At 33.5% G+C, this 25,627-nt stretch overlaps 1 protein-coding gene across 11 annotated transcripts in view; it reads left to right on the top strand.

The window, feature by feature from the left end:
* dock3 (dedicator of cytokinesis 3) overlaps positions 1-25,627 on the top strand; it is a 201,138-nt gene that overhangs the window by 73,356 nt on the left and 102,155 nt on the right. For all 11 annotated transcript variants that reach the window (XR_009268428.1, XM_058760914.1, XM_058760915.1 and 8 more), the window contains 2 exons: positions 1,723-1,778; positions 8,710-8,806. Coding sequence is in view for 10 of the 11 variants with exons in the window: in XM_058760914.1 (XP_058616897.1) it covers positions 1,723-1,778; positions 8,710-8,806 (153 nt within the window). In the remaining variant the exon portion in view is untranslated. The remainder of the gene's footprint in view (positions 1-1,722; positions 1,779-8,709; positions 8,807-25,627) is intronic.

Below are 25,627 nucleotides of genomic sequence, written 5' to 3' on the forward strand. Positions count from 1 at the left end.
AATGAGGCACTACAGCAATCTGTCACGACATGACACATTAAAGAGACACACAGTTGTATTTATTGTTTGAATTTCTTAAAAAATGACACATTTTTACAGCTGTATTTTGTATTTTTTGTGTGTGTGTATTTTTTTTTTACTGCTTGAGAACATGTGTGGCGTGAGAGAGACGTAACAACAGTAACTAATGGTGCGTTCACACCAAAAGCAAAGCAGATATTCGCATCACGTCATCGCACTAGATTACTCATGGGATGTTTTTCGTGTCACTCGAATGGAAACACTGCATAATGCTCTCCTACATTTTCTGATACAACCGGACATGTCAAACTGGACGTGTCAGTAAGCTCTTCGCTGACTGGCTTGTGCGACGAAGCGTCATGCAAATTTTTCGCTCGAGTTGAAAATGTTCAAATTGCACTGAACACACGATTGAGGCAAATATCATGCGTTCGCATAATTTTGTCACCCAATTCGTGTCATTCGCGTCCCCCGGCACAAATTTGTGTTTATTCACATTTTTGCATTGACTTTGTAAGCTGCTTGTGTGTGTAGTTAAATTCGCTTTTGATGTGCACAAATTGTCTTTCTATTTTTAATTAACCTAAGAAATATTAGGAGAAACATCTAAAAGGGATCTCTTATTTAATGAGCAAAGGTCAAAGGTCATTATTTTAACAGTAAGTACATTTTGCACATTTGTGATTACGGTAAAGAAACTTGTAGAAAATTTTTAGAACTGTAAGATACATTTGTCGATGTAATGAAAAATGTTTGTTGTTTGATTGTTTGTTTATTTATTTATTTCAACAAATGTTTAAAAATGTTTTTGTTCATATTAAGAAAGCCATTGGGGTTCAAAACAAGACATTGAATCTCACTATGTAGATGAGAAAAAAAAAAAACAAATACATTAACAACCAAAAAACAGTTTATTTATTTTTATGACTATTTTTATAACTACTTATTTATGTCTTTCATTTTTTTTTGCAAAACACAAAAGTGAAAAAATGTTTCAAAAATGTTTTTATCTATATAATAAGAGTCACTGGAGTTCAAAACAATATGGAAATATAGACCAACAAAATAAAACAAAGCATGAAACAAACCCAACACCCAACAACAACTTAAAAAAAAACAACAACACAAAACATTGTTAAGAAACACACATTGGGGTTCAAAGTCATTGGTGGTTCAAAACAACATTGGAACACTTTGAATTTCATTCAAAACATGAAACAAAACCCCAAAAATATTTAAAAAATCATTTTCAACATTTATTCCTTTGTTTTCCACAGAGGAAAGGAAGTCGTACAGTTTCACAATGGCACACGGATGAGTAAACAGTCATTATTTTTGGCTGAACAATCTCTATAAGTCCTGATGGTTAATATTTAGCTGTCCTTATTTCCACTACACTCTCGACGCTGATTAAGTATGAGAAGTCTAAGAAAAACAACTTCTCTTCTCCAGAGGGACTTCTTGGGCTTTGACACGTCTAGTTGAGGAACCGGGAACTTCCTGAGGTTGATTCACCCTCGAGCAATTTGAGCACAACAAGCAAAGATTATGACATGATCTGCGTCCAGCAGGGCCGCTGGAATCGTCCTCTGCTTGCTCACATTCCCCGAGATGCGTTCACTCACTCGCTCGCTCACTCTCTTCATGGAGGCTTACAGTCACAGAAGCAGAGATGTAACGTTCTTCCCTTTTGTTTCGCAGGGGATCTTCCCAGCCGGCTACGTTCACTTGAAGAAAGCTGTCGTCACGAACAGAGGGTAAGTGTCTTTATTCTGAATTATATCAAGCTGCTCCCTCCATAGAGAACACATGGGTTGGATGAGGAAAGGCGATGGGGAGAGAGATGGATGGAAGAGAAACATTTTATTTAATCATTCATCTCAATCCTCTGATTCCCTTTCTCCTCTCTTGCTGGCTCATGAGTTTCGTTAACATGCCTGAAAGGCTGAGGTTTCATCTTTTGGAAGATCTCTCACTCTCATTTCTCTCTATCAAATATTTGCTTTAGATATGAAGCATGGTGTGATGTGAGACCATCAGCTCCTGGGATGCAAAAGCTTCATGTATTTAATGTTTTTTGTAGGATAATTGATTTAATGGATAATCAGAGAGGTTTATATTGTCTTATGGGACACTTATAGTATACTTTAAATCTAATAAGTATTTATTTATTTATTTTTAAAGCTGTACTTGCAGATTATGTAATATTAATGAAATAAAAGTGCACTTAAAGATACACTTTCATGACTGTTTTTAACACTCTTAAGTGCAATCTTAATAAGTGCACTTTGAAATAATGACCAATTAAAAGTTTAGCTTCAAAATAATTTTTAAATGATTATGTTATTAGATTATTACTGTATGTATTGTAGTTTTCCATAAATGCTGTTCAGTGTGTTCAGTAGCACATTAGAATTATGAATTTACATATAAAGCTCAAAAAAAAAAAAAATTGCATTTATTATAAATTTAAACTATAATACATTGTACTTTAAGTAGCAATTAACATATTTTTAAGTGTCGGAAAACATTCAGTTTGCACTTGAAGAAGAAGAAATGGATCCTCTGCAGTGAATGGGTGCCGTCAGAATGAGAGTACAAACATCTGATAAAAACACCACAATTAATCCACATCCCTCTAGTCCATCAGTTAACAAATCCATCATTAAGACCTTTTAATTTTTTAATGGTTTGCTTCTGGCTAAAATATGAGTCTATAATCCATAATATTGCCCTCTTTGGTGAAAAGGATGTTTTGTCTGAATCAGGAGAGAAATATGCAGATCAAACACTATTTACAAGCCAAAACAGGTCTAAACAAATATGCCAGAGGCTTTTGATGAGGACAATAGGAAATAATAATTATTATAATTTTTTAACTGGAAGAAACATTATTATGGATTATGGACTCATACAGTATTTTGGCTAGAAGTGATGGTTTAAATTTAAACCTCTTAATAATACATTTGTTTCATACAAACACAGCTTTTTACTTCATAGGATGTTAACTGATGGACTGGAGTCATGTGGATTGCTTGTGGATTATTGTGATGTTTTTATCAGCTGTTTGGACTCTCATTCTGACGGCACCCATTCACTGCAGAGGATCCACTGGTGAACAAGTGATGCAATGCTAAATTTATCCAAATCTGATGAAGAAACAAACTCATTTACATCTCGGATGACCTGAGAGTAAAATGTCGGCAAATTTTAATTTTTGAGTGAACTATTCCTTATATTTTAGTATATATTAGTATATAGTACTCCTTTTAGAAGTGCATTTATTTTCACAAGGATTTACAAGCAGAAATTATGTTGCTTTTACAATATTGCATTACAATAATGGTTGTAAAAGTCATTAGAAGATCAGTTTTTTTTTTTTGTAAAGTTATTGATAAAAAAATTAAATTATTGTTTGTACACTGAGATTTATTTATAACACATACAGATGCTTTTTGTATGTTTCATTTATTTCAAAAACACTACAACAAATGCATCTTTAACTACATGTTGTCATTTTGAGAATGAGAATGAGATAATCAGAATGAACTTTATTGCCAGGTATGTTTACACATACAAGGAATTAGTTATAGTGACAGAAGCTCCACAGTGCAACAGAAAGACAGCAACAGGAGAGGACACAGATAATAAAATAATAATATACAAATAGGCAATGTACAAAATAGCAAAAAAACACAATATGTAATATAGACAGTTATGTGTGTACAAGTGTGATGTGCAAATTTGAAATGAAAAAAATAAATAATGTATAATAGTGTTGTGTGTTAGACGTTTAATGTCAAGTGTTCATGAAATGGGTTGCTTGGGGGAAGAAACTGAATGAACAATCATTCAGTTGCTAATGCTAATTTGAAGTTCAGTAAGTGAGGCAGATGTTGATTCAGTAACCGCTGTGAGTTTCAGCAAAGGATTTATCCGACTGATTTCAAACCTGTAAATCTTGAGTTTGTAAATCGTGAAGCTAATCTACAAGCAATTTAAAGTAGTCTCCCACTGTCTGCAGTCTAGCTAACCTTTTGTAGTAAGCAGAACTACAAGCTACAAACAAAAAGTACAAAACTTCATTAAAGCAACTATCGCACGATTTGGAGATCTTGTTTGTTGCGCGATCTGCGGGAAGAAACAATAAATCTGTGCTTGCGTTATACAGTGTGAGATAAAATCCAACAAAGTAGCTTTTGGTTGTGCTACTCCGCTAATCGATGAAAAATAAAGCTAATTTATGTTAGTTTCTCCCTAACACAACATCATACAATGTTTAAAATGCCCCTATTATGGGTTATGAAAGGTTCATATTTTGGTTTTGGGAGTCCCCAATAACAGGTTGACATGCATGCAAGGTCAAAAAACACTTTAATTGTCTTATAATGTGCATTTATTTTTACCTTACTTGCTCAATGACTCTCAAACGATTCGCTCAACAATTCATTTTTCCAAACCCCTCCTTTGCGTGACGCTAATCTGCGGTGATTGGTCTCATTTTCATTTCATCATGCCTGTAATGCCTGATAAAGCAGTGTTTGTGAGCGCAGTGCTGCTTTGTGTACAGCGTTACCAGGGAAACAGCTGTTTTTACCGCTCCAGAAGCAGCACCTAGTGGCAAAGAATGAATTAGCATTTTCATTCAGACCAACGTGAAAAGACCAACAAGAGGGTGGGCAATATGCTAATGTTTCATTTTGACGTCAACATGAAACGGCTTGGGACTCTTTTTAAAAATGACTCGTTCCAATGATTCAGAGTCGACTCTTTCTTTTGAGAGACAATAAGTTTATACACAGTGCACTTTCAGCACTTTTAAACTTTACTGGATGTTTTCATTCACTTAGAGCTGTGTTACACACTGCATGAAAGGTAATTTTCAAAAATCCATAATAGGGGCACTTTAAATCGCCAATCAGTATCCTCTTAATTCGTTAACATACCGTATTGTCCCGAATATAAGACGACCCTGATTATAAGACGACCCCCCTTTTTCCAGATGTACCTTTTGGAAAAAGGCTTTTTGAAATCTAAATCTTGTTTTTTTTTTCTCTCTCTCTCTCTCTTTCTCTGTAAAACATTTTTCTTAAATTATTTTCAAATTGCATATTTTTCCTATTTTAAATTTTTGTTTTGAAAGTATGGTAAATACTGGTAAAATGTACTAACAATGACATTGAAAAATATACACTTTTTGATATACCATTGAAATAACAGGTAGCCCATCTGAATTATATGACATTTAGGCTATCCATCTCATAGTAGCCTACCAAAATTTTATCACAGTAGAAGTGAAATGTTATTGTAGTCTTCAAATCTGGGTACTGTCTTATGTTTTAAAATCACTTACAGAGGAAGTTTGTTCCCATCAGGCTAACATAACAGTCACGACTCGTGCTGCTGTAAGCTTTTCTTTTTCTTTTGTTTTCACTTGCGATCTTTACAACACACATTACATTACATATTTCATGGCACACTCGTTTTATGCATATTTGGCACCACCTGTTGTTGTGGGTGTATTACTGACATGTCAAAGCCTAGACCCCGAATATAAGACGACCGCGTTTTTTCATATGTATTTTCAAGAAAAAAACATTGTCTTATATTCGGGTCAATACGGTATTTTGTAAATCTAGTAGATAAAATAGCTGAATGTTGTTGTGTGGAAAGATTGTTTCATTTTTACAGATTCATTCACCGGTTTGAATCTGCTTCAGTGACACACTGAATATTAATGTTTAAGGTATGCGGTATAAAAATGGAGAGAACAGGAAACAGTGAGCAAGAAAGAGAGCAGAGAAACTTTGGGCCGTCGCTCCCAGTGGGATCTTTCTGCTGAAAACATGCGGGAAAACTGCACATCAGGGACTCTCGGTCGACAGCTTCTTCTGTTTGTTTTAGCTTTTGATGTTTTCCAACTTTTTCACAGGTGTTTGCACACGGCACCGTGTGTTACACTTCACAGTCTTCCCTTAACATACATGCACAAACATGTCTTTAATGTGTGAAGACAGCATGCTAGAGCATATCCCAGAGGACGTGTTCAACATCTAAAGCTATACATACATGTTTACAACCAGCTTTCAATAGATAGTCTAATAAATATATCATTACTTAGTCAATTATCTTAAAGTGAATATATTCAATATTTCTGAGAAAAAAAAAAAAAAAAATATATATATATATATATATATATATATATACATTCAAAAATGTTGAGGACAGACAGACAGACAGATAGATAGATAGATAGATAGATAGATAGATAGATAGATAGATAGATAGATAGATAGATAGATAGATAGATAGATAGATAGATGTAAAGCCTGACTCCAAAAAAACAACAACAAAAAACACCCAGAACACCTTAGCAACCGTCTAGCCACACCATAGCAACCACCCAGGTTACCATAGAAACTGCCTAGCAACCACCCAGAAAAGCTTAGCAACACCCTAGCAACTGTCTAGCAGCTGCCTAGGAACCACTCAGAACACCCTAGCGATCACCTAGAAGCACCTTAGCAACCGAGGGCAGAGTTTTGCCACTGCAAGCACCACTCAAATTTTCTTCAGGAAATGTAAATTCTAGTTATTATTATTATTATTATTTACTTATTTACTTTCAAAAAGCACCTATATTGAATTAATTGACTGCTTAATCAGCTCATAACAATGAATTACACTGCCATTTAAAAGTTTGAGGTCAGTAAGTCTCTTCTGCTCACCATGGCTGTATTCATTTGTTCAAAAATACAATAAAAGCTGTAATATTGTGAAATAGTATTACAACTGAAAATACCTGTTTTCTACTGTAATATTTTTGAAAATGTAATTTATTTCTGCAATCAAAGCTGAATTTTCAGCATCATTACTCCAGTCTTCAGTGTCACGTGATCCTTCAGAAATCATTCTGATATGCTGATTTAGTGCTCAAGAAACATTATTATTATTATTTGATAATAATAATTATTATTATTATTTGATGTTGAAAACAGTTGTACTGCTTCATATTTTTGTGGAAACAGTGATACAGGATTTTTTTCACGAATCTTTGATGAATAGAAAGTTCAGAAAAAAAAAAAAACAGTTTTTATTTGAAATAGAAATCTTTTGTAACATTATTAGTGTGTTTACTGTCACTTTTGATCAATTTAACGCATCTCACTGATCCCAAACCTTTGCATGGCTATTCAAAAGGTAATTTCTAAATTACTTAAAACTATAGATCATATTTTAATGTGTGGTGACCCCATATTTGGGTTTTTAGTGAACTGCAATATATATATATTTTTTTTACTCAAAGTTCTCTAACACCTGGAAAAGTTTAAGAATCACTGCTTTAAGACTTTCTTCTGTAAATAGCTATGCTGATAAGTTTTTGCTGCTTAGCTTCAGTTATAAATCCCGGGGAGGGAGCTCTGCGCTCCATGATCAGCCTGTGTCCCAGGATCAAATTATAGCGTCTCATCAGAATTCAGAAAACAAGGAGAAAATGACTCTGAAAGCTGTTACATTGGACACATGTGATGATAAAGCAGAACAAAGAGCTCAGTCTGTTTCCACCGTGTGTCAGAGAAGGACAGATGAAGGACAGTGAGGGCTGATGGATGTACAACAATATGGAGAGATGAATGGACAGGAAGCGCAAATGCGACAGCAGGAAGATGAAGCAGGACAATTTAGTGCTATTGCTTTATGATGATAGCTCTGTGTACAGTACACTGTTATTTTAAAGACCCTATGAAATACTGGTCTTTTCTTCAGTTTGATCATATTTACTACCAAAATAGGAAGTTGAAATTTGAAGTTGAAACAACAGTTTATGTGTTTATTAGAGAAATAATAAATAAATTGTTTAAATTTATTTTGTTTTACTTCTACCTGCTTTTGGGGGGTAATTGATCTATCCTCTGATCAGTGTTTGTTGTTTTCTGCATCGGTTTATTTTATATGTATACAAAAACTATTGTTTATGTTACGTTTTTTATTCATATTTAAATATATTATGTAGTAAATATATTACATATTAAAGTAATTAATTAGTGAATAAATAAATTAATAAATATGATGGATTAATAAATAAAATGGCATTAATGTTATATTTTTTATTTGTATTTAAATATAGTAATCTTTCATTATTAGTAACTATTTCTGAGAAAAAAATGCATAAAGTGTTATTTTATTTAAATACAGTAATATTTCATTATTACTAACTATTTCTGATGAAAATAATAATGCATACAGTGTTATTTTTATTATTGTTAATTAAATATATTAATCATTCATTACTACTAACTACCTTTGAGGATAGATAGATAGATAGATAGATAGATAGATAGATAGACAGACAGACAGACAGACAGACAGACAGACAGACAGATAGATAGATAGATAGATAGATAGATAGATAGATAATTATCTATCTATCTGTCTATCTATCTATGTATAAACATTTTATTTTTATTTAAATTTTGTAATCATTTAATACTATTAAGTACATTTGAGAATGAATGAATGAATGAATGAATAAAATATTATTTTTATTTTTATTTAAATATAGTAACCATTCATTAAGATTAAGTACATTTGAGAATGAATGAATGAATGAATGAAGTATTCATTCGTAACTACTTGTTTGAGGGCAGTCACACTAACCTGTGGTAAATATTTGTTGTTTCTGTTCAGGCAATATGAGACGGTGGTCCCGCTGGAGGACCCCATCATCACAGAGGTCACCTCTACGCTGCAGGAGTGGTCTGTCCTGTGGAAGCAGCTGTATGTGGTGAGTTCCTCCTCCTCCTCCTCCTCCTCTTCCTCCTACTCTACTATACTCCGCTGTGGGCAGGAGATGCCGTTTGCCTGTGCTACAACAGCAACCATTACTCGAGAGGCTGGATTATAATGCTTTCAGTGATGGAACTGTCTTCTCTCGAGCTAGTATACAGTTTGAGTGCACTTTGTACAATATTTCATTATTATGTAGTTTTGAAGGAAATACACACCTGGCACATGCGGAACATAGAGGGACCATTTAAAAATGTAGCGCAGACTGAATGCAAGAATGTGTTTATTTTTCTCTCTCGCTCTCTGAACAAGCTGCTAGTAACAGTACGATAATTTACGTACAAATGGTTGATTAAAGAAAAGCAGAACAAATTTATCAAATGTTTCATGAATTGTATAATCCTCATAAGAATGGTTAAAAATGGTTCATGAAATGTGCAGAACAAATTTATGAATCACATATTTGACGGTTTATGTATTGCATGGTTGTGAATGATTCACGAAACAAGCAATGAATTTGTAAATAAATTTATGAATGTTCAATAGTTCACATAAGAATGATTACAAACAATGAAAGAAACTAGCAGAACTAATTTATGTATCACATGGTTATGAGCGATTCATGAAACGTAAGTATTATTAATTTAAGTACATGTTTGATAGCTTACGGAAGAAAGTATGAACAATTCATAAAACTCAATTATTGCAAATTTATGAAGACGACATTCGATAGTTTACTCAAGAAAGTTTACGAATAATTTATAAAACTCAATTATTGCAAATTTATGAATGACATGTTTGAAAGTTTACGCAGGAAAGTTTTACGAAAATTCGTGAAACTCAATTGTTGTGAACTCATGAAGCACGTTTGATAGTTTACACAAGAAAGTTTACGAACAATTCATAAAAGTCAATTATTGCAAATTTATGGAGGGCATGTTTGATAGTTTACGCACAAAAGTGCGTAAAATTATTTTTTACTTTAGAAAGTTCACAAACAATTTATGAAACACAGGCAGAAATGATTTATGAATTGCATGACTGAATGATTGCATGGTTGAGAAATGATCAGAACAAATTTATCAATCACACAGTTTGAGAATTGACATGGTTTTGAATTTACGAATCGGATATTCAACAGCATAAGAATAGTTTTACAAATTATTTGGAAAGGAAGTTGCTGTGCTTGTATTTCACAAATGAGGCGTGTTCGGTCCTATCCTGGCTTAACCAATGGTGTGAGTTGTAGGCGGGGCTACTGGTTTATACAGTCAGTAGCATGGAAATTGAGAAATGCAAGAATGTTTTATTGACTATTTTTCTTTGCCCTCCCTCTGAAATGAAAAGGAAGCATTTCTGAATTACATTATCTTAGATTAATGAAAGAATATCAAAGAGCACTTTTAAGTTGCCTAAGCAAAGGCCCATGAATCTGATGTGAAGAATGATCAGGCAGAAGAGGCTTTGTGGAAGTCTTGAATGTGCTGCTCTCCTCACACAGAGACACTATGAGATCTGACAGAGCCCTTTATGTAAGCCTGTACTGAGGATTACCAAGCATTAGTGTACGACATGACAATAGAGCTCTCTCCCTCTCTCTCTCTCTCTCTCTCTCTCTCTCTCTCTCATTTTTCTCTGTGATTCTGGAGGTTTTAGGGATGTCAGACATGACGTAACCACAAAGATTTTAACAGCATTGGTTCATACCATTCGTCATTGCTTACTGCCGTTTTGACCATCTACTGCTTAACACAAAGATGACACAGCATTTTTTTTGTTCACATGTTCATTATGTATTTACTAAAACTCATTTTAGCTGATTAATGTTATTTTATCTGGCACAATGTAAAATCAAAGACTTAATTAATAATAATAATATTAATAACAAAATAAAATTATGTTATGAATAAAATTGATGATGATGATGATTATTATTATTATTATTATTTGTGGTAGTAGTAGTAGTAGTAGTAATGTAACATTATTGTATTATATATTTTGTTTTAAAAGGAGATTAATACTACTACTACTACTACTACTACTAATTATTATTATTATTATTTGTCATAGTAGTAGTAGTAGTAGTAGTAGTAGTATTAGTAGTAATATAACATTATTGTATTATATATTTAATTTAAAAGGAGATTAATAATAATAATTATTATTATTATTATTATTATTAATTGTGGTATTAGTAGTAATGTAAAATTATTGTATTATTAATAATATTTTACCATAATGCATAATAATTATTTTAAAAAACAAAGCTTTATGGACAGGTACAGTAAGAGTATTAATCATTTTATATTACTATTATCAATACTACTACTACTACTACTACTAATAATAATAATAATAATAATAATAACACCAATAATAATAATAATAATAATAATAATATTTTGTTATTATTATTAAACTTTTTTCACAGGTGAAAAATATTACATTTTGTAAAAAAGTAATGAAAACATGAATATCTTATGTATTTGTTTAACAGCTGTATTAGAGCAACTGTAATATTAAACCGCATATGATGCTTTACTTATCAGGGAATATATGGCTTTATATTCTTAATATAGTTTAATGTCTGGTGTCTGTTGTCCTATTATGTTTACATCTCACAAAAAATTAGTGAGGTTTATGCTTAAAATAAGAGCAAAACAAGTGGGGTAGTCTTTGAAAATAAGTTTTAATATATTTTTCTTAAAAAGTTTTAAGGATTGTTAGATACTGATTAAAACTGTTTTCGTAGTGTTCCAGCACTCATCACATCAGAGAAAGCAGCTTGTTTTTGCATTTTCCTCTTGAGGACTATTTTTAAACCGTAACGTGTTTCCTCAAACACCTTTTTGTTCTCAATCATCACCAATTCAAAGACATGAAAGCTTGTAAAAAGGCTTCCAGGTTTCTGACAGCACTCGTAATGCGGCTCAGAAAATCAACGCTAATTTGGTGGCCGGCTGAATCAAGGATGACTAATTCGGACTGATTTGGGTTGCGTAACGAGGCGAACACAGAGCATTGCGAGGCTGCGGCTCAGCTGATAGTGAAGATTCACGCTCTGCGGCTCTGGTTAGGAAAACGTGGACAAGACAACAAGCAGCCAGTCACGTGGCAATGCTTGTTGAAATGACTGTAACAGCAACTGTCTCAATTAAGATCTCAATGTATCTGGGACTCAGACCAAAGCCTCCACTCTTATCACAAGCCAAAGGAGGTGATAAATGTATTTGACTAATTAGTGAACAGTGTTTTCTGAATTTGCTGTTCGCAGTTTGGCTGTGGCAGGTCTGGCAGATGCACTTTGTCATCTTCACATCACTGTGGATGTGCTATTAGCATTATGTTAATATTGTCTTGTGTGCTTGGTAGTTTTGGCTGGGTTTGGGTGTTTATAACTGACAGTCTGTCTGATGTTTATTTAATTATGTTTGTTAATTTTATATATATTTTTTAAGTAACTTTACAATGGTATTATATTTGTAATTTATATATATATATATATATATATATATATATATATATATAAACTGCAGGTAGTACATTGTACAAACTATTGATCATACTTTATTATATTAAATAATAAAGTAAAATACAATACATACATACAAAAATCTGGTCCTCAAATCTGATTGGCTGAGAGGAGTGTGATATTCCAGTGATATCAGAACTCCAACCATTTCACTGTTTGTATCATGTCACTTGCAGTATTTCTCACAGTGAGTGTCATGGCAGATGCTCAAATCCACTATAATTTTAAAAATAATACTGTTTTGTGTCACGGTATGTAGTTTTAAGATCATTTTAGGTGAGATTGTACTTGTTTGGACTTCAAATATACGGTTTGTTAATAAAAATAAAGTCTATTTGAAAATTTGCTTCGAAGGTGTGAGCTCCAGGACGTTAGCGGCCAATCAGCGCTCATAAACCCGCTGAGAGAGCGCCTCACCTCGGCCAGATCTTCTGGAATTTACTGCTGGCTCTGATGTCTCTATAGTGGTTAAACATGAGATATATTTCATTTGGGTTAAATCTAATGGGCAGTCTTTGGTCTCATTAATCTATTATTTGTTCCAGAGCAAATAGATTTGGCAAAATCTCATCATGTTTATGTAACTTCACTGCTGTATATCAGAGCGCTGCCGTTGTACTTTTGACTGGATTGCCTAGCGAATTTTATGATGGCTGTTGTTGTTGTTTATTAAATATTATTATTCAATAAATAATGTTTTATATAAATAATAGTAGTATTTAGTATTGGTAAACAGTGTGTGTGTGTGTTCGTAATGGTGATTTTAGTTGCATTGTTCCACCAATAGAGAGACTGATTTTGAGTCAGCAGTAAAGACTTTTAAATTGAAAAATACTAAAGTGCAGTTTTGAACAAGGAAGTTATTTTTTCTTTCAAAACCAGCTTGTACGCAGCCAACAAATGCACCGATCAGTGCTGTCATCAGAAATCACCCTTAACAGATGAGAGAATGGTACAAGCCTATTGGACATTCAAACTAATAGTGAATAAGAGATTTATGTGAAGAATGAATGCTGGATCAGATGCAGGTTATCACAATCGCTCAGTCAATCTGTCTCTCATAAAACTCTACAACACATAATACACCGCTTTTAATACAGTAATGCGGTAAGCTTTCAATGAAGAAACTCAACGTTCAATTCAATATTACTAGTTCTGAAGTGATGTTTAGGAATTAATAACGGAGGCTTGGGCGCAGCTGTTAAACTGTCAACATTAGATTTGAATCCATGGTGGAAGGAAGTAGTTCTGCACAAAAGAGTGCTTTTAAAGACACTCTGTTGTTATTTTTTTTATGTATTTACACACTTGTGCCATCGAACTGTTGTATTAACGCAATCTCACACTCGTAGACGTGAGATATGGCTGTATATCGGCACGCTCTCAGTTGTGGTCAGTATTTCTGTCTGAAGGGGATGGGCCATGGTAATTTGCCTTCATATTGACTGACAGGTTTCCCCATCGGCAACCGCTTTTAATATGCAGTACCGGGTCAGGAGATGGTCACTGGGAGACTTGTGATTGATCTGCGCCCTCAGCCGTACGGACAGAAATCTGTGGGATTGGGAAGAGTTTTTTTCCTGGTAGTGCAGAGTGACAGTGAAGGGTTGTGTCATGTTACGAAAATCCTCAAAGCGTCCGTTTCCACTGAAGCCTGTCACAGAACATACTGTACAAGCAACCTCAGCCAAATATGTGCATATTTTGAGTGTTTTAGGGCTTAGTCATGCATAAATTTGCTAAATGTCTCGAGGCTCCGAGTTAAAATGACCAACAGCGATTATGCTAAGTAATACCATCTTTTATGACATTACTTGCTTCTCTCCACAGATTATGGGAAAGTGCTTCTTAGATGTTTCATGAGCTGTTCTGTACATCAGTCGCTCATTACAGTATCTAAACTCTCCAGAAACAGGTTTCAGCAACATTCATGTCTGTCTATCTCTTTCTACATAACACAGGATAGTCTGTACTTAATTCATTCTGCTAACCTGACTCAGTAATTTTGTCGACAAGTATCGAACAGTGATGCTATTCTCATGAACTCTCACATTGCCCATGATAGTTTATGAAAGCTCATACACTAGCTTAAGATTGTTCTGTAACTCATCATGCTTTGAAACGCTGTTCTGTCGCAGTCGCTTAAGTGTTCGGTCAGCCTGTCATCTTAACGGTAAATGATCTTTACTCATGTGGAAGGATACAGCTGTCAGTGTGCTTCTACTGCCCTGCCACACCATTTATACTAGCAGCAAAGAAAAAAAAAATGGTAGCATCACGTTAAATCATGTTAGCAGCAACTCAAAAATTGTGTTAAAACATGCTATCGACATGCTAGCGACATAATACAATATGCTAGCAACAAGCTAAATCATGCTGTTAACATGTTAACAATGTGCTAAATCATGCTAGCATCATGTTAGAAACAAACTTATCATACTAGCAACACAAAACACTTTATCTATCCATTTATTCATCTGATAGACTTTGACTTCAAAATATTAATACCTTCAAACAAGTTAACAAAATGTTAAATCTTGACTGCAACATGCTAATCATGCTAGCTCCACACTAAATCATGTTAGCAACATGCTAGCAATGCACTAAATCATTCTAGCCACATGCTAACAACAAGCTAAATAAAGCTAGTGACGTTACAGTGTTAGTAGCAAGCTAAATAATGTTAGCAAAATGCAAAAGCATAATAGCGACAAATTAAAACGTTATCAATTTGATAAATTATGCTTGAATCTTCAGTTTCAACAGTTCTATTCAAACTTTTAGCATTTCAAAGTTATTTCAAATTTTTAGACTAGGCTTTTTCAAGCCAACTTCAGAGTTTGTTAACAAATTTTACTCGTATAGTTATGATGATGATGATGATGGTTATCATTAGCTGGTATTATTTTCTGTTCAGAGTACAAATAGCTGAACAAATTTCAGCAAGAAACAAAACAAAACAAAAAGCACAAAAATAAACTAAGCTAATAAACCAAAAACCTCAAAACAAAGCAAAAACAAATTACAAAAAATGTAAAACAATAACAAATATATATATATATTTTATTGTCTGTCAAAAAAATCCCAAAATCAAATGGACTTTTGTGTATTCCATAAAATACATGCTATCGATGCACTCATGCACATGTAACATGCTGCTTTAATGCTTCAGCCGTGCTTTTTTTACACACAGGCAGTTATTTTGTTCACGTCAAGTCCCGTTTGGTGCAACCCCCATCTGCGATGTTGCCTGCAGGGCGAACCAACAAAGATGCAGGAGCACATGTGTGAAAGCTTTTTTTTTTTTTTTCATTTTCGTTCCATCAGTGTGATGAAACCTCATGTCACACTGTCACTTCATCCTGGTTAACTGTCACTCATATCCCCCCTCACGCTCCCCATGCTAGAAAACCTTTTCATCCTCTCACCTTCCGTCTAGACGTGGTCCATTTCAGAATGGCCATGTTTCATTTGTGCAGGATTTTCAATAGTTAGCATGTGGTCTCGCCGCTGTGTGTGAAGAATGACGGCTATTAAATAGTGTCATGTATATAATGCACTATTTGATTTTTAGGCTTTGTTCAGACAGAAAGAAAAAATGCCTTTGTTTTGTTGTGTTTTTTTTATCTTTGTCTTTGTTTTGTGCTTTTTAGTTTGTCTTGTTTTTTGTTTCACTTTCATTAGTTTGTCTTGTGTTTTGATGCAGGTATTTTTTCTTGTGTTTTTTTCTTTATTGGTTTGTCTTTTGTTCTTTTTGGCTTGGGTTTTGTTTTGTGTTTATTGGTTTGTCTTGTGTTTTGTGTTTATTGGTTTGTCTTGTTTTTTGTTTTGTGTTTTTATTTAATCTTGTTTTGTGTTTATTGGTTTGTCATGTGTTTTGTTTTGTCTTGTGTTTTGTGTTTATTGGTTTGTCTTGTTTTATTTTATGTTTATTGGTTTTTCTAGTGTTTTTTGTCTTTTGTTTATTGATTTGTATTGTGTTTTACTTTCGGTTTATTGGTTTCTCTTCTGTTTTGTCTTTATTTTTGTTTTGTATTTTTGTTTTGTCTTGTTTTTTGTTTTGTGTGTGTGTGTGTCACATTTTTTTGTCTTGTTTTGTGTTTATTGTTTTGTTTCATGTTTTTGTTTTGTATTCTGTTTTCATTGTGTTTTGTTTATTCGTTTGTCTTGTCTTTTTTTGTTTTGGCCATCATTAATTTGTATTAGATTTTCAATGGTTAGCATGTGGTCTCAGCTCTGTTTGTGAAGAAAGACAGCAGTCATCTACAGTATATATTGCAGTATTTGAGGAAACAGCCATGTCCAAAGCCATAGCAGACATTACCAAGTTCACTCAGTCAGTCCTATGATGCAAGTCAATACACTAAAAAATGCTGGGTTAAATACAACCCAGTGCTGGATAAAATATGGACAAACCTAGCGATTGGGTTGTCTTAAACCAACAGTTGGTTTAAATGTTTAACCCAACCTTCTGGGCAGTAACCCAACCACTGGGTCAAAACAACGCAATCGCTGGGTTTGTCCATATTTTACCCAGCACTGGGTTGTATTTAACCCAGCATTTTTTAGAGTGTAATGAGTGTATAACAGATGTACTCTCCATGGCTAGATAATACCCAAGCACTGTGAGGGTCACAACAGATGTTTCCCTGTATTTTGCCAGGGGAGGGTGTACACAGCACTTCTGCTATACTCAGTGTCCGAATTCACTCACTCATTTTCATTCACTTCTTTTTTTGGACTATATTAATGAAGTAATGTTGGGTAATTAAGTGAACGAGGGTAAGTAGGGTTATTTCGGATACAGCCTTCATTTGTATGTTTATTTTATATTGTTTGCAAAGCTACTTACCTGTAGCTTAGGTTGTTAAGAAACAAGCATTTTGCAGCCAAAGTCAATGTTTGTAGTCAGCTTAGCATTGTTGTTTATTAGCATTTTACTAGTAGTCTTTGCTTCCAGCTGGTTGCTCTTCAACACTTTTCTGACTACATTAGCCTGTGTTGGACTGTAAACGTAGTGAATGTGACTTGTACAGATGCTGAGGGGTCACAACCCTGGAAAGGTGAAATGTGTGGTGACACAGCCTGAGGCTCGTCGTGGTGCCAGGTTGTGGTGAGTTCTGCAGGGATTCACACTTTTACTTGTTCTGACGAAGCCACCCCTTCCTGGCTTCAGCATCTCGTTTCTGGGACAGACAGAGGTGAACTGTGGGGGTCAGAGTGTCTTTGGATGTGTCAATGTGTTAAAGACTACTCGCACCGTATTTCCATCATGAACTTTCTTGTGGAGGTCAGCTGTCAGATGGTAACCTTTTAACGGTATGCTAGCTTCCTGCATTCATTTACAGAAGTATTAAGAAGAATTAATTTAATTTAATTATGTGGCATATATGCATGATGCTACATCCACATCAACAAGTGTCAGTATTAAGTCCAAGATTTGTCTTATAGATCGTATATGTCCTTACTCTGACCCATTTCATTTTCAATCCAGTACATAACATCTTGCTACAAACATGAACTGTAATTGTTAGTAGATTCTTATATACATTTTACAATTTTATATTTTTTAAAAAAAAGAAGGGAAATGTTTAAATTATATAAATAATTATTTCAAAATATTTACAATTATATTTTGTGTAAAAATAAATTAATTACTTAAATTATGAATTACATCTGGGACCATTAAGATCACACGTTAAACATTTTATAAAATGAATGAATGAATATTATATTTTTCTAATTATTTTTTCTTATTTCTAATTATTTACAATTATATTTTGTTTATAGATAATAATAATACATTTATATGTAAATATATATACAAATATATTTTTATTTATTTTACTTCCTTTTATTACATTACATTACAATTTAATAGTATGATTCATCATAATAGGATAATTCCTTTTAATAATTTCCTAATAAGATATCCAACAATGATTTACAGGATTTAAAAACAGCAAAAAACAAAGAAGAAAGTAAAACAAAGTAAAAAAGCAGCATTAAATTAGTTCATGACATTAATACTTTAGAATGTTTACTAAATCATTTAATTAATTCAAATCAAATTAATCAATCAATAAATCAATATAAATTAAAGCCAGTACAAAAATACTACAATAGTGTGTTTGTTTATTTATTTATTTATTGCTGCATTAATGGGAATTAAGCAATAAAAATGTGTATATGAGCATAAAGATAATGTGACCATGCAGAGAATCTTAATAATTCTAATATTAGGCTTCACACAAAATGTGATCTATTTTTTGTTGTATTTGTTCATTTTTGGAGTAAAAATATGGCATTTCCTTGACAGGTTTCGTGAGACTCACCATGACAAGTTGCTTTGGATAAATGTAGCTGGAAGTCAAACCGCCATAGTGAAAGAAAGAAGAAAAAAAAAGGTTCCTGGGATACACCACAGGTTTCAAACATCATGATTAATGTCTCCTATCACACATTCCCCAATAAAACGATTCTCTTCCACTTCTACACACTGCAATGTGCTGCTGGCGACTTGTTCATGATAAATCCGTCTTCGTACATTATAGGATTCAACAAATTTACATTGTAAATACCACAAATTCAATCCACAGAAATCAAGCGGTTGCCTTCAGACGTACAGCATTCACATATTGGTTTTATTCCAGTCTCACGGTTCTGCTTTGGTGGATCCTGCCTCCGGCTGATGTACAACTTGGAAAGTCATAATGCAATTTTGGTCGAAATAAGTAGAATGGCACAGCGCTTTATTTTGACTCACATTACGACCAATTAATTACCCGCTGATAATTACAACACTATGGCGCTGTTATAAATACAACGACTCGAAAGCTTTGTGACAAAGTGTTGAGGAAGGCCAGATGCTAAATATACAACATTAAGCACTGGGTACTTTGAAGAAATGCTACAGATATTATTAGGCTTTGTGTTGGATGGCTTTAGGCATCGTCATGATTTGACGTCATGTTTAGTTAATTGCTGTTCCTGTTGACATCAGAATGTTTCTAAATGTCGAGACACTCATTTGTGAAGTGCTACTCTAGATGTGACACTTTTGTCAGTTTGAATAGTCATACAAATGGCATTGACGCACATGGTCAAACAACAACTTGACACCTACAAAATATCTAACAAATAATAGCTGTTATAGGGCCCCTATGCAGTGTTCAGTGCTCCCTATGCACTTGATAGGGAACATTTGTAGAAGTTTTGACAAGATTTTTATTTGGAATGACTTGTTACATCATTAAAAACTTTGAAGATGCCACTTGGTTTGATGTTTGTTGGCATTCAGACGTTTTGAGTGTGACGTAGGCGTCCGGATATGTTTTGGGGCCTCCCTTCAGTCTCAGATATTCCTCATAATTCAGTCGCTCAGTTTGATGGGTTCTTTATTGTTTTGGTGAGATATTGAGCTGAGACGTATAGGTCACCCATCTTCTTATATCAGTGGTAGATGGGATGTTGGATGAACTTTGGCAGAAAGTTACTTTTACACTCTATAAGGCTCTATAAGTCTCTTTCTTCATATGACACTCTATATGATGTGCATTGCTAGATTTATTGATTTATTTGTTGTCCTCATAAAACATATGTGATTATAACATTATTTTTTTTTAATGAAATAATTTAGCTATTATATTTTTAAATAGTACTTTTAAAAGTTTTATTATTATTATTTGTTAGTCAACTTAATACAATTTTATTTTTTGGTACACAAAACGTAATAGTAATATGCAATATTACAATGACTCAACATGATTTTCAAAAATAAATGAAGAAAAATATAGTTTAATTATATATGTAGTTTACTTATAATATTATTATTATTTTTTTTGCACATGTAAAAATAAAATAGTATTTGAGTTATAATACATAAGTATTATTAATACGCAAGTAATATATAATTTGTTAATTTTATTTTAATATATCGTTATTTTTTATTTATTTTTATTTTAGTTTTGGTGCACATTAAACTTTATTCTTGATAACAAGATAATCTAACAATTTTTCAATTAATGATATAGTTGATTTTTATTTATTTTATTTGGTCCTTGTAAAACATAATAATTAATATTATTAATTAATATAACATTAGAACTTTAATTTACTTGTATCTTAATTCAATTTTATTAATTACTTTTTGTACATGTAAAAAATGTAATTAAATAGTGTTTACATAATAATATGTAAGTAATATTACTTATTATATATTTTTGTTAAAATATATTGTTTAATTTTGTATTTATTTTATTTTTGGTGCAGATTAAACTTTATTATTGATATTAACATGATAATATAAAAATTTTTAATAAAATAATATAGATGGTTTTTGTCCCTTATTTAATTTATTTATTTATTTATTTTTATTTTTTACTTTTTGTATGTAAAACATAATACTAATATATGATATCATGATAACATAATTTTCAAAAAAATTAAATTTTTACATTAAAACATTAAAAATTACATAAAAACATTTAATACAGTTTTTTCTCATGTTCCAAAAATCACTTACTTTCTTATGTGGAACCCAAAAATAGATATTTAGCAGATTTTCGAAGCTGCTCTTTTCCATGCAACAAATTAGAAAATGAATCACACAATCAAGCTCCAAAAAATACCAAACAAGCACTATTACAGTAGTCTGTGTGACTGTACGTGATATTCCAAGTCTTTATATACAACAAAAAGACTGAAATTGTTATACCTTGAGGATTTATACCATACCTTTTGTTGTTGTTGTTGTTGTTGTTTTGATAATTTATATTATATACAGTATAACTAATATAACTCAAAATGTCATTACTTCTTGCCTGTGTTGTGATGGTTGATTCATTTGCGCAAATGAGTTTTAAGAACTATGCTGGATTTTTCAGCAGGTAATTGCTAAAATTATATTATTTTTCAATTCATTTGCATTGCATGGAAAAGAGCAGCACACACATTCTTCTAAATATCTCCTTTTTTGTTCCACTGAAAAAAAGTCATAGAGGCTTGAAACAATAAACTACACTACTTAAAGTCTTTAATTATTCATTCATTTTTATTCCAGAAAATCATGATTATGAAATCATTCAATTATCACATATTAGTCTAAAGTCCCCTGTGTACGGGAATACTGATCTTATATTCCCGTGAAGCTGCAAATGGTCGGCCGTTACTGGCCTGTTTCCGTATGAACGCCTCTGTCTGCCCGACAGCGAGAATCATAGTGTCGGTGAACTGTGTGGGCTGGCGCATAGTGTCTGACTAGCCTGCCAAATTGCTGTTACTAAGGCAACCCCCTCTCCAATGGCTGTCGCTGCAGAGGTGAGGGGGCGATCCGTGTATGTGGACCTCTGTCCAGATCAGCCTGTGAAATGTCTGTTTGCCTCAGATCTTAGGTAACACAACAGAACCGAATTTGTGCGGACGTCAGTGTACCAGACCCTCGTGAACTGAGTGTCCTGTTCTAAAGTGCTGGAGCATTGCTTTGATGCTGTCTGAACACACTCAGCACAACACAGGAAAACAGACACACTTATTATGAGAGAAGCCAAATTATGGTAAACAAGCTTTTTCTTGTGGTTTGAAACCACTTAACTTCAATGTCCTAGACATGCTTTGTGCTGACAGAACCAGCGGATGAGATATGACATCTACTCCAAATCAGGACTGGTTTCAGTCAAACCGTTGACTCGTGTGTGTGTGTGTGTGTGTGTGTGTGTCTATATTAGTGCTGTCAATCGATTAAAAAAATTAATGGCGTTAATCACAGTCATGGACTGTGGTTAATCTTGATTAATCACAAATTTAAAATACTAGGATTTACCTGTAAATGTGTTGAAATAAAGAAATTCATGACAAACTAGTTTTAGGAAACAAAACATTTCACACTTCTGCTACTATTCTTTTATCATTATTCTTTTGTTTTTATTCAGCCATTATCAGCCTTATACTGGCGATAACAACACGGGACAACACTTGATGGGCGAGCACAGGTGCGGGCGGGTAGAGACTCATGTGCGTGAGATGCGGGAGAATAAGGGTGTACTCACACTAGGCAATCTTAACCGTGCCTGAGTGCGTTTGACCCCCAAAGCCCGGTTCGTTTGAATAGTGTGATCGCTCCGTGCCGCGCTCTGGCGTGGTTCGTTTAGCCGTCCCTGGCTCGGTTGGAAGAGGTGGACCAGAGTGTGGTTCAGTTGGGCTCGGGTGCGGTACGCATGTTGTGTCGGAGTGCTGAACTTCTAGCTGTGCTTACACTTGACATTAACATGCAATCACCGCGATCTGATCAAGCAGATTGGATCATCAGTCAATCAGAACTGATAGAGCCAGAGCACATACAGACGTCACGCACCGGATACCGTGCACGCGCTCAGAGCAGTTGGACATAGCGGTGTATTAGAGATAAAAAATGATAAAAATACTGTTCAGTTTCTCACACAAACCGATCGTTTCGTGTCTTAGGACATCAATGTATCGTCACGAGCCGTAGGGTTTAATTTGGATTTGTCTGTTAAAAATAACAGTGAACAGTGGTTTGTGAATGTTGCTTAGCCTAAATAATTTTATCGGGAGGGTTCATTGTTGCAGGCCCACCCCAAATAATGGTCTCATTGTTTGAGACGTATGATGAAACCCATCCCAAGCCAGTACTGATCAACATCCCACCCCTCCTGTGACCCATGGTTTGTCTGTATGTGTATTCAGAGATTGAGCAACGGACTTTCATAATAATTAAAAAAAAAAAAAAAACTGTGTTAGTCCACGATAAAATAATTGTCGGCGTTAATCAATTAATGCATTAACACGATAATAACGATAACGATAATAATGCGTACATTAACTTGCCCAGCCCTAATATATATATATATATATATATATATATATATATATATATATATATATACATACAATTTTTATGTATATACAAAAAAAAAAAAAAGATTAAATTGTTAAATACATAACTAAACTTAATTTAAATAATAACTGAATTTGGTGCTGATTCAATTTTGAGTCACTTGTTTTTGATCAAAATCAGTTGAGTAATTTTGCTCATAAAGAAAGTCACTTTTTCCTTTTTTCCTGAATGATTCAGTATTTTTTAACAAATTAGTTAAGGGAATGATTATTATTTGCTTATAAAGAGTCAATTATTTTGTCCCCTGAATGAATGATTGAAAACATAATTTAATTAGAACCAAGAGACATTAATTTGTTTGTGATTAAATAATAATAAAACTAAATAAATAATACTTTATTAATAATAATGATAATACTAGTATAAGTATAATACGTATTATTATTATTGCTAACAATTTAATTAATTAATGGTTTAATATTTGTCTTATCTTGAGTAATTTTTTTTTTTTCAGACAAATCAATTGAGCACACGATTCAATGATTTTTTCATAAAGATAGTCACCTGAATTTCATTCCTGAATTAATCAGTGGTTTGCTAAAAGAGATTTACTTGTTTCATTCCTGTATCAATTGTTAAATAAATCATAAAATTATGAATACAATTAATTTGAAGGTCAATTTGTTTTATTGTAATTAACTAATAGTTTTAATGGTTTTATTAATTATGAATTAATTATTATCTAATGATTTATTTAAATACTTAATTATTTAAATTATATAAATCATAAATTTAGTTGCATTCTATTGAGGGCCAAATTCCTCAAAATAAACAAATAAATACATTATATAAATGTTAAATATAGGGGTGACCCCGAATAGTCAACGATTCGATGCTTCGATAGGAGGAGCCTGATTCGACTCCCAATCTCACAGTCGAATATTTGCAAGGTGTTATGATCATACCATTTTTGGCTATATGGGGGTGCTGAAATGTCTGATTTCACATAGAACTACTGTTTTTCTCCCAATGAGTTAATATACAGGCTATTAAGATAATGCAGTAAATCTGAAAAGAAGGAAGCTTTAAATAAATATTTTAACGTGCGTGAATAAATCCAACCACCCCTATAGATTTAAGTTTCACTTTCCATAATCGGTGACCGACAGAGGAGCATTTTGGCGGCAGGGATTTAAATCTTTAACAAGACTCAAATTGACACAGGCAGAGTGAAAGACTGGATTTTTTTTTTTTCAGGTAAGGTACAAGTGATTTCAAAAAATTTCAGCCGGTTTATATACAGTGAGGAAAATAAGTATTTGAACACCCTGCTATTTTGCAAGTTCTCCCACTTAGAAATCATGGAGGGGTCTGAAATTGTCATCGTAGGTGCATGTCCACTGTGAGAGACATAATCTAAAAAAAAATCCAGAAATCACAATGTATGATTTTTAACTATTTATTTGTATGATACAGCTGCAAATAAGTATTTGAACACCTGAGAAAATCAATGTTAATATTTGGTACAGTAGCCTTTGTTTGCAATTACAGAGGTCAAACGTTTCCTGTAGTTTTTCACCAGGTTTGCACACACTGCAGGAGGGATTTTGGCCCACTCCTCCACACAGATCTTCTCTAGATCAGTTAGGTTTCTGGCTTTGAGCTCCTCCAAAGATTCTCTATTGGGTTTAGGTCTGGAGACTGGCTAGGCCACGCCAGAACCTTGATATGCTTCTTACAGAGCCACTCCTTGGTTATCCTGGCTGTGTGCTTCGGGTCATTGTCATGTTGGAAGACCCAGCCTCGACCCATCTTCAATGCTCTAACTGAGGGAAGGAGGTTGTTCCCCAAAATCTCACAATACATGACCCCGGTCATCCTCTCCTTAATACAGTGCAGTCGCCCTGTCCCATGTATATATGTGTATATATTATTTATCTCGTATAAGATGCATTTGGTTGAGTTGTGCTGCAGTAAAGCGCTTCACTGTAGTAGGCTACTACGGTGATTATCTCTTCAGGGCGCAGCACGACCAGGACAAACAACAATGCAGAATATTAATAACTATGACTGGGACTGTCATATACATAACATTATAATGAGAACACTATTATAATAAAACACTGTTTATTTTTAAAGTTTAGTTGCCTTGTTTCTGCACGCTGTTGTGTGAAGAACGCGTCCACTAAAGGAGTTCATTCAGAGCCGTGCAGACACGTTCATGCGTGCACATTTTGTGCAGATAGCCTATAAGTCGTAATATAACGTTATGTTGTATAAATAATGAAGCATATTCTATATGAGATATGATGAGTTAAATCCCATTGATTAAAAACCTGCTATCAAATGCTTCATTCTACTGGTCATCTTCAGCACGCGCAGCTTAAAACAGAAATGCAGAACATTAATCAGTCATATACATAACTTTATAA

This window comes from Onychostoma macrolepis, chromosome 22 (assembly GCF_012432095.1).
Source record: "Onychostoma macrolepis isolate SWU-2019 chromosome 22, ASM1243209v1, whole genome shotgun sequence".
NCBI classification, from domain to species: domain Eukaryota; kingdom Metazoa; phylum Chordata; class Actinopteri; order Cypriniformes; family Cyprinidae; genus Onychostoma; species Onychostoma macrolepis.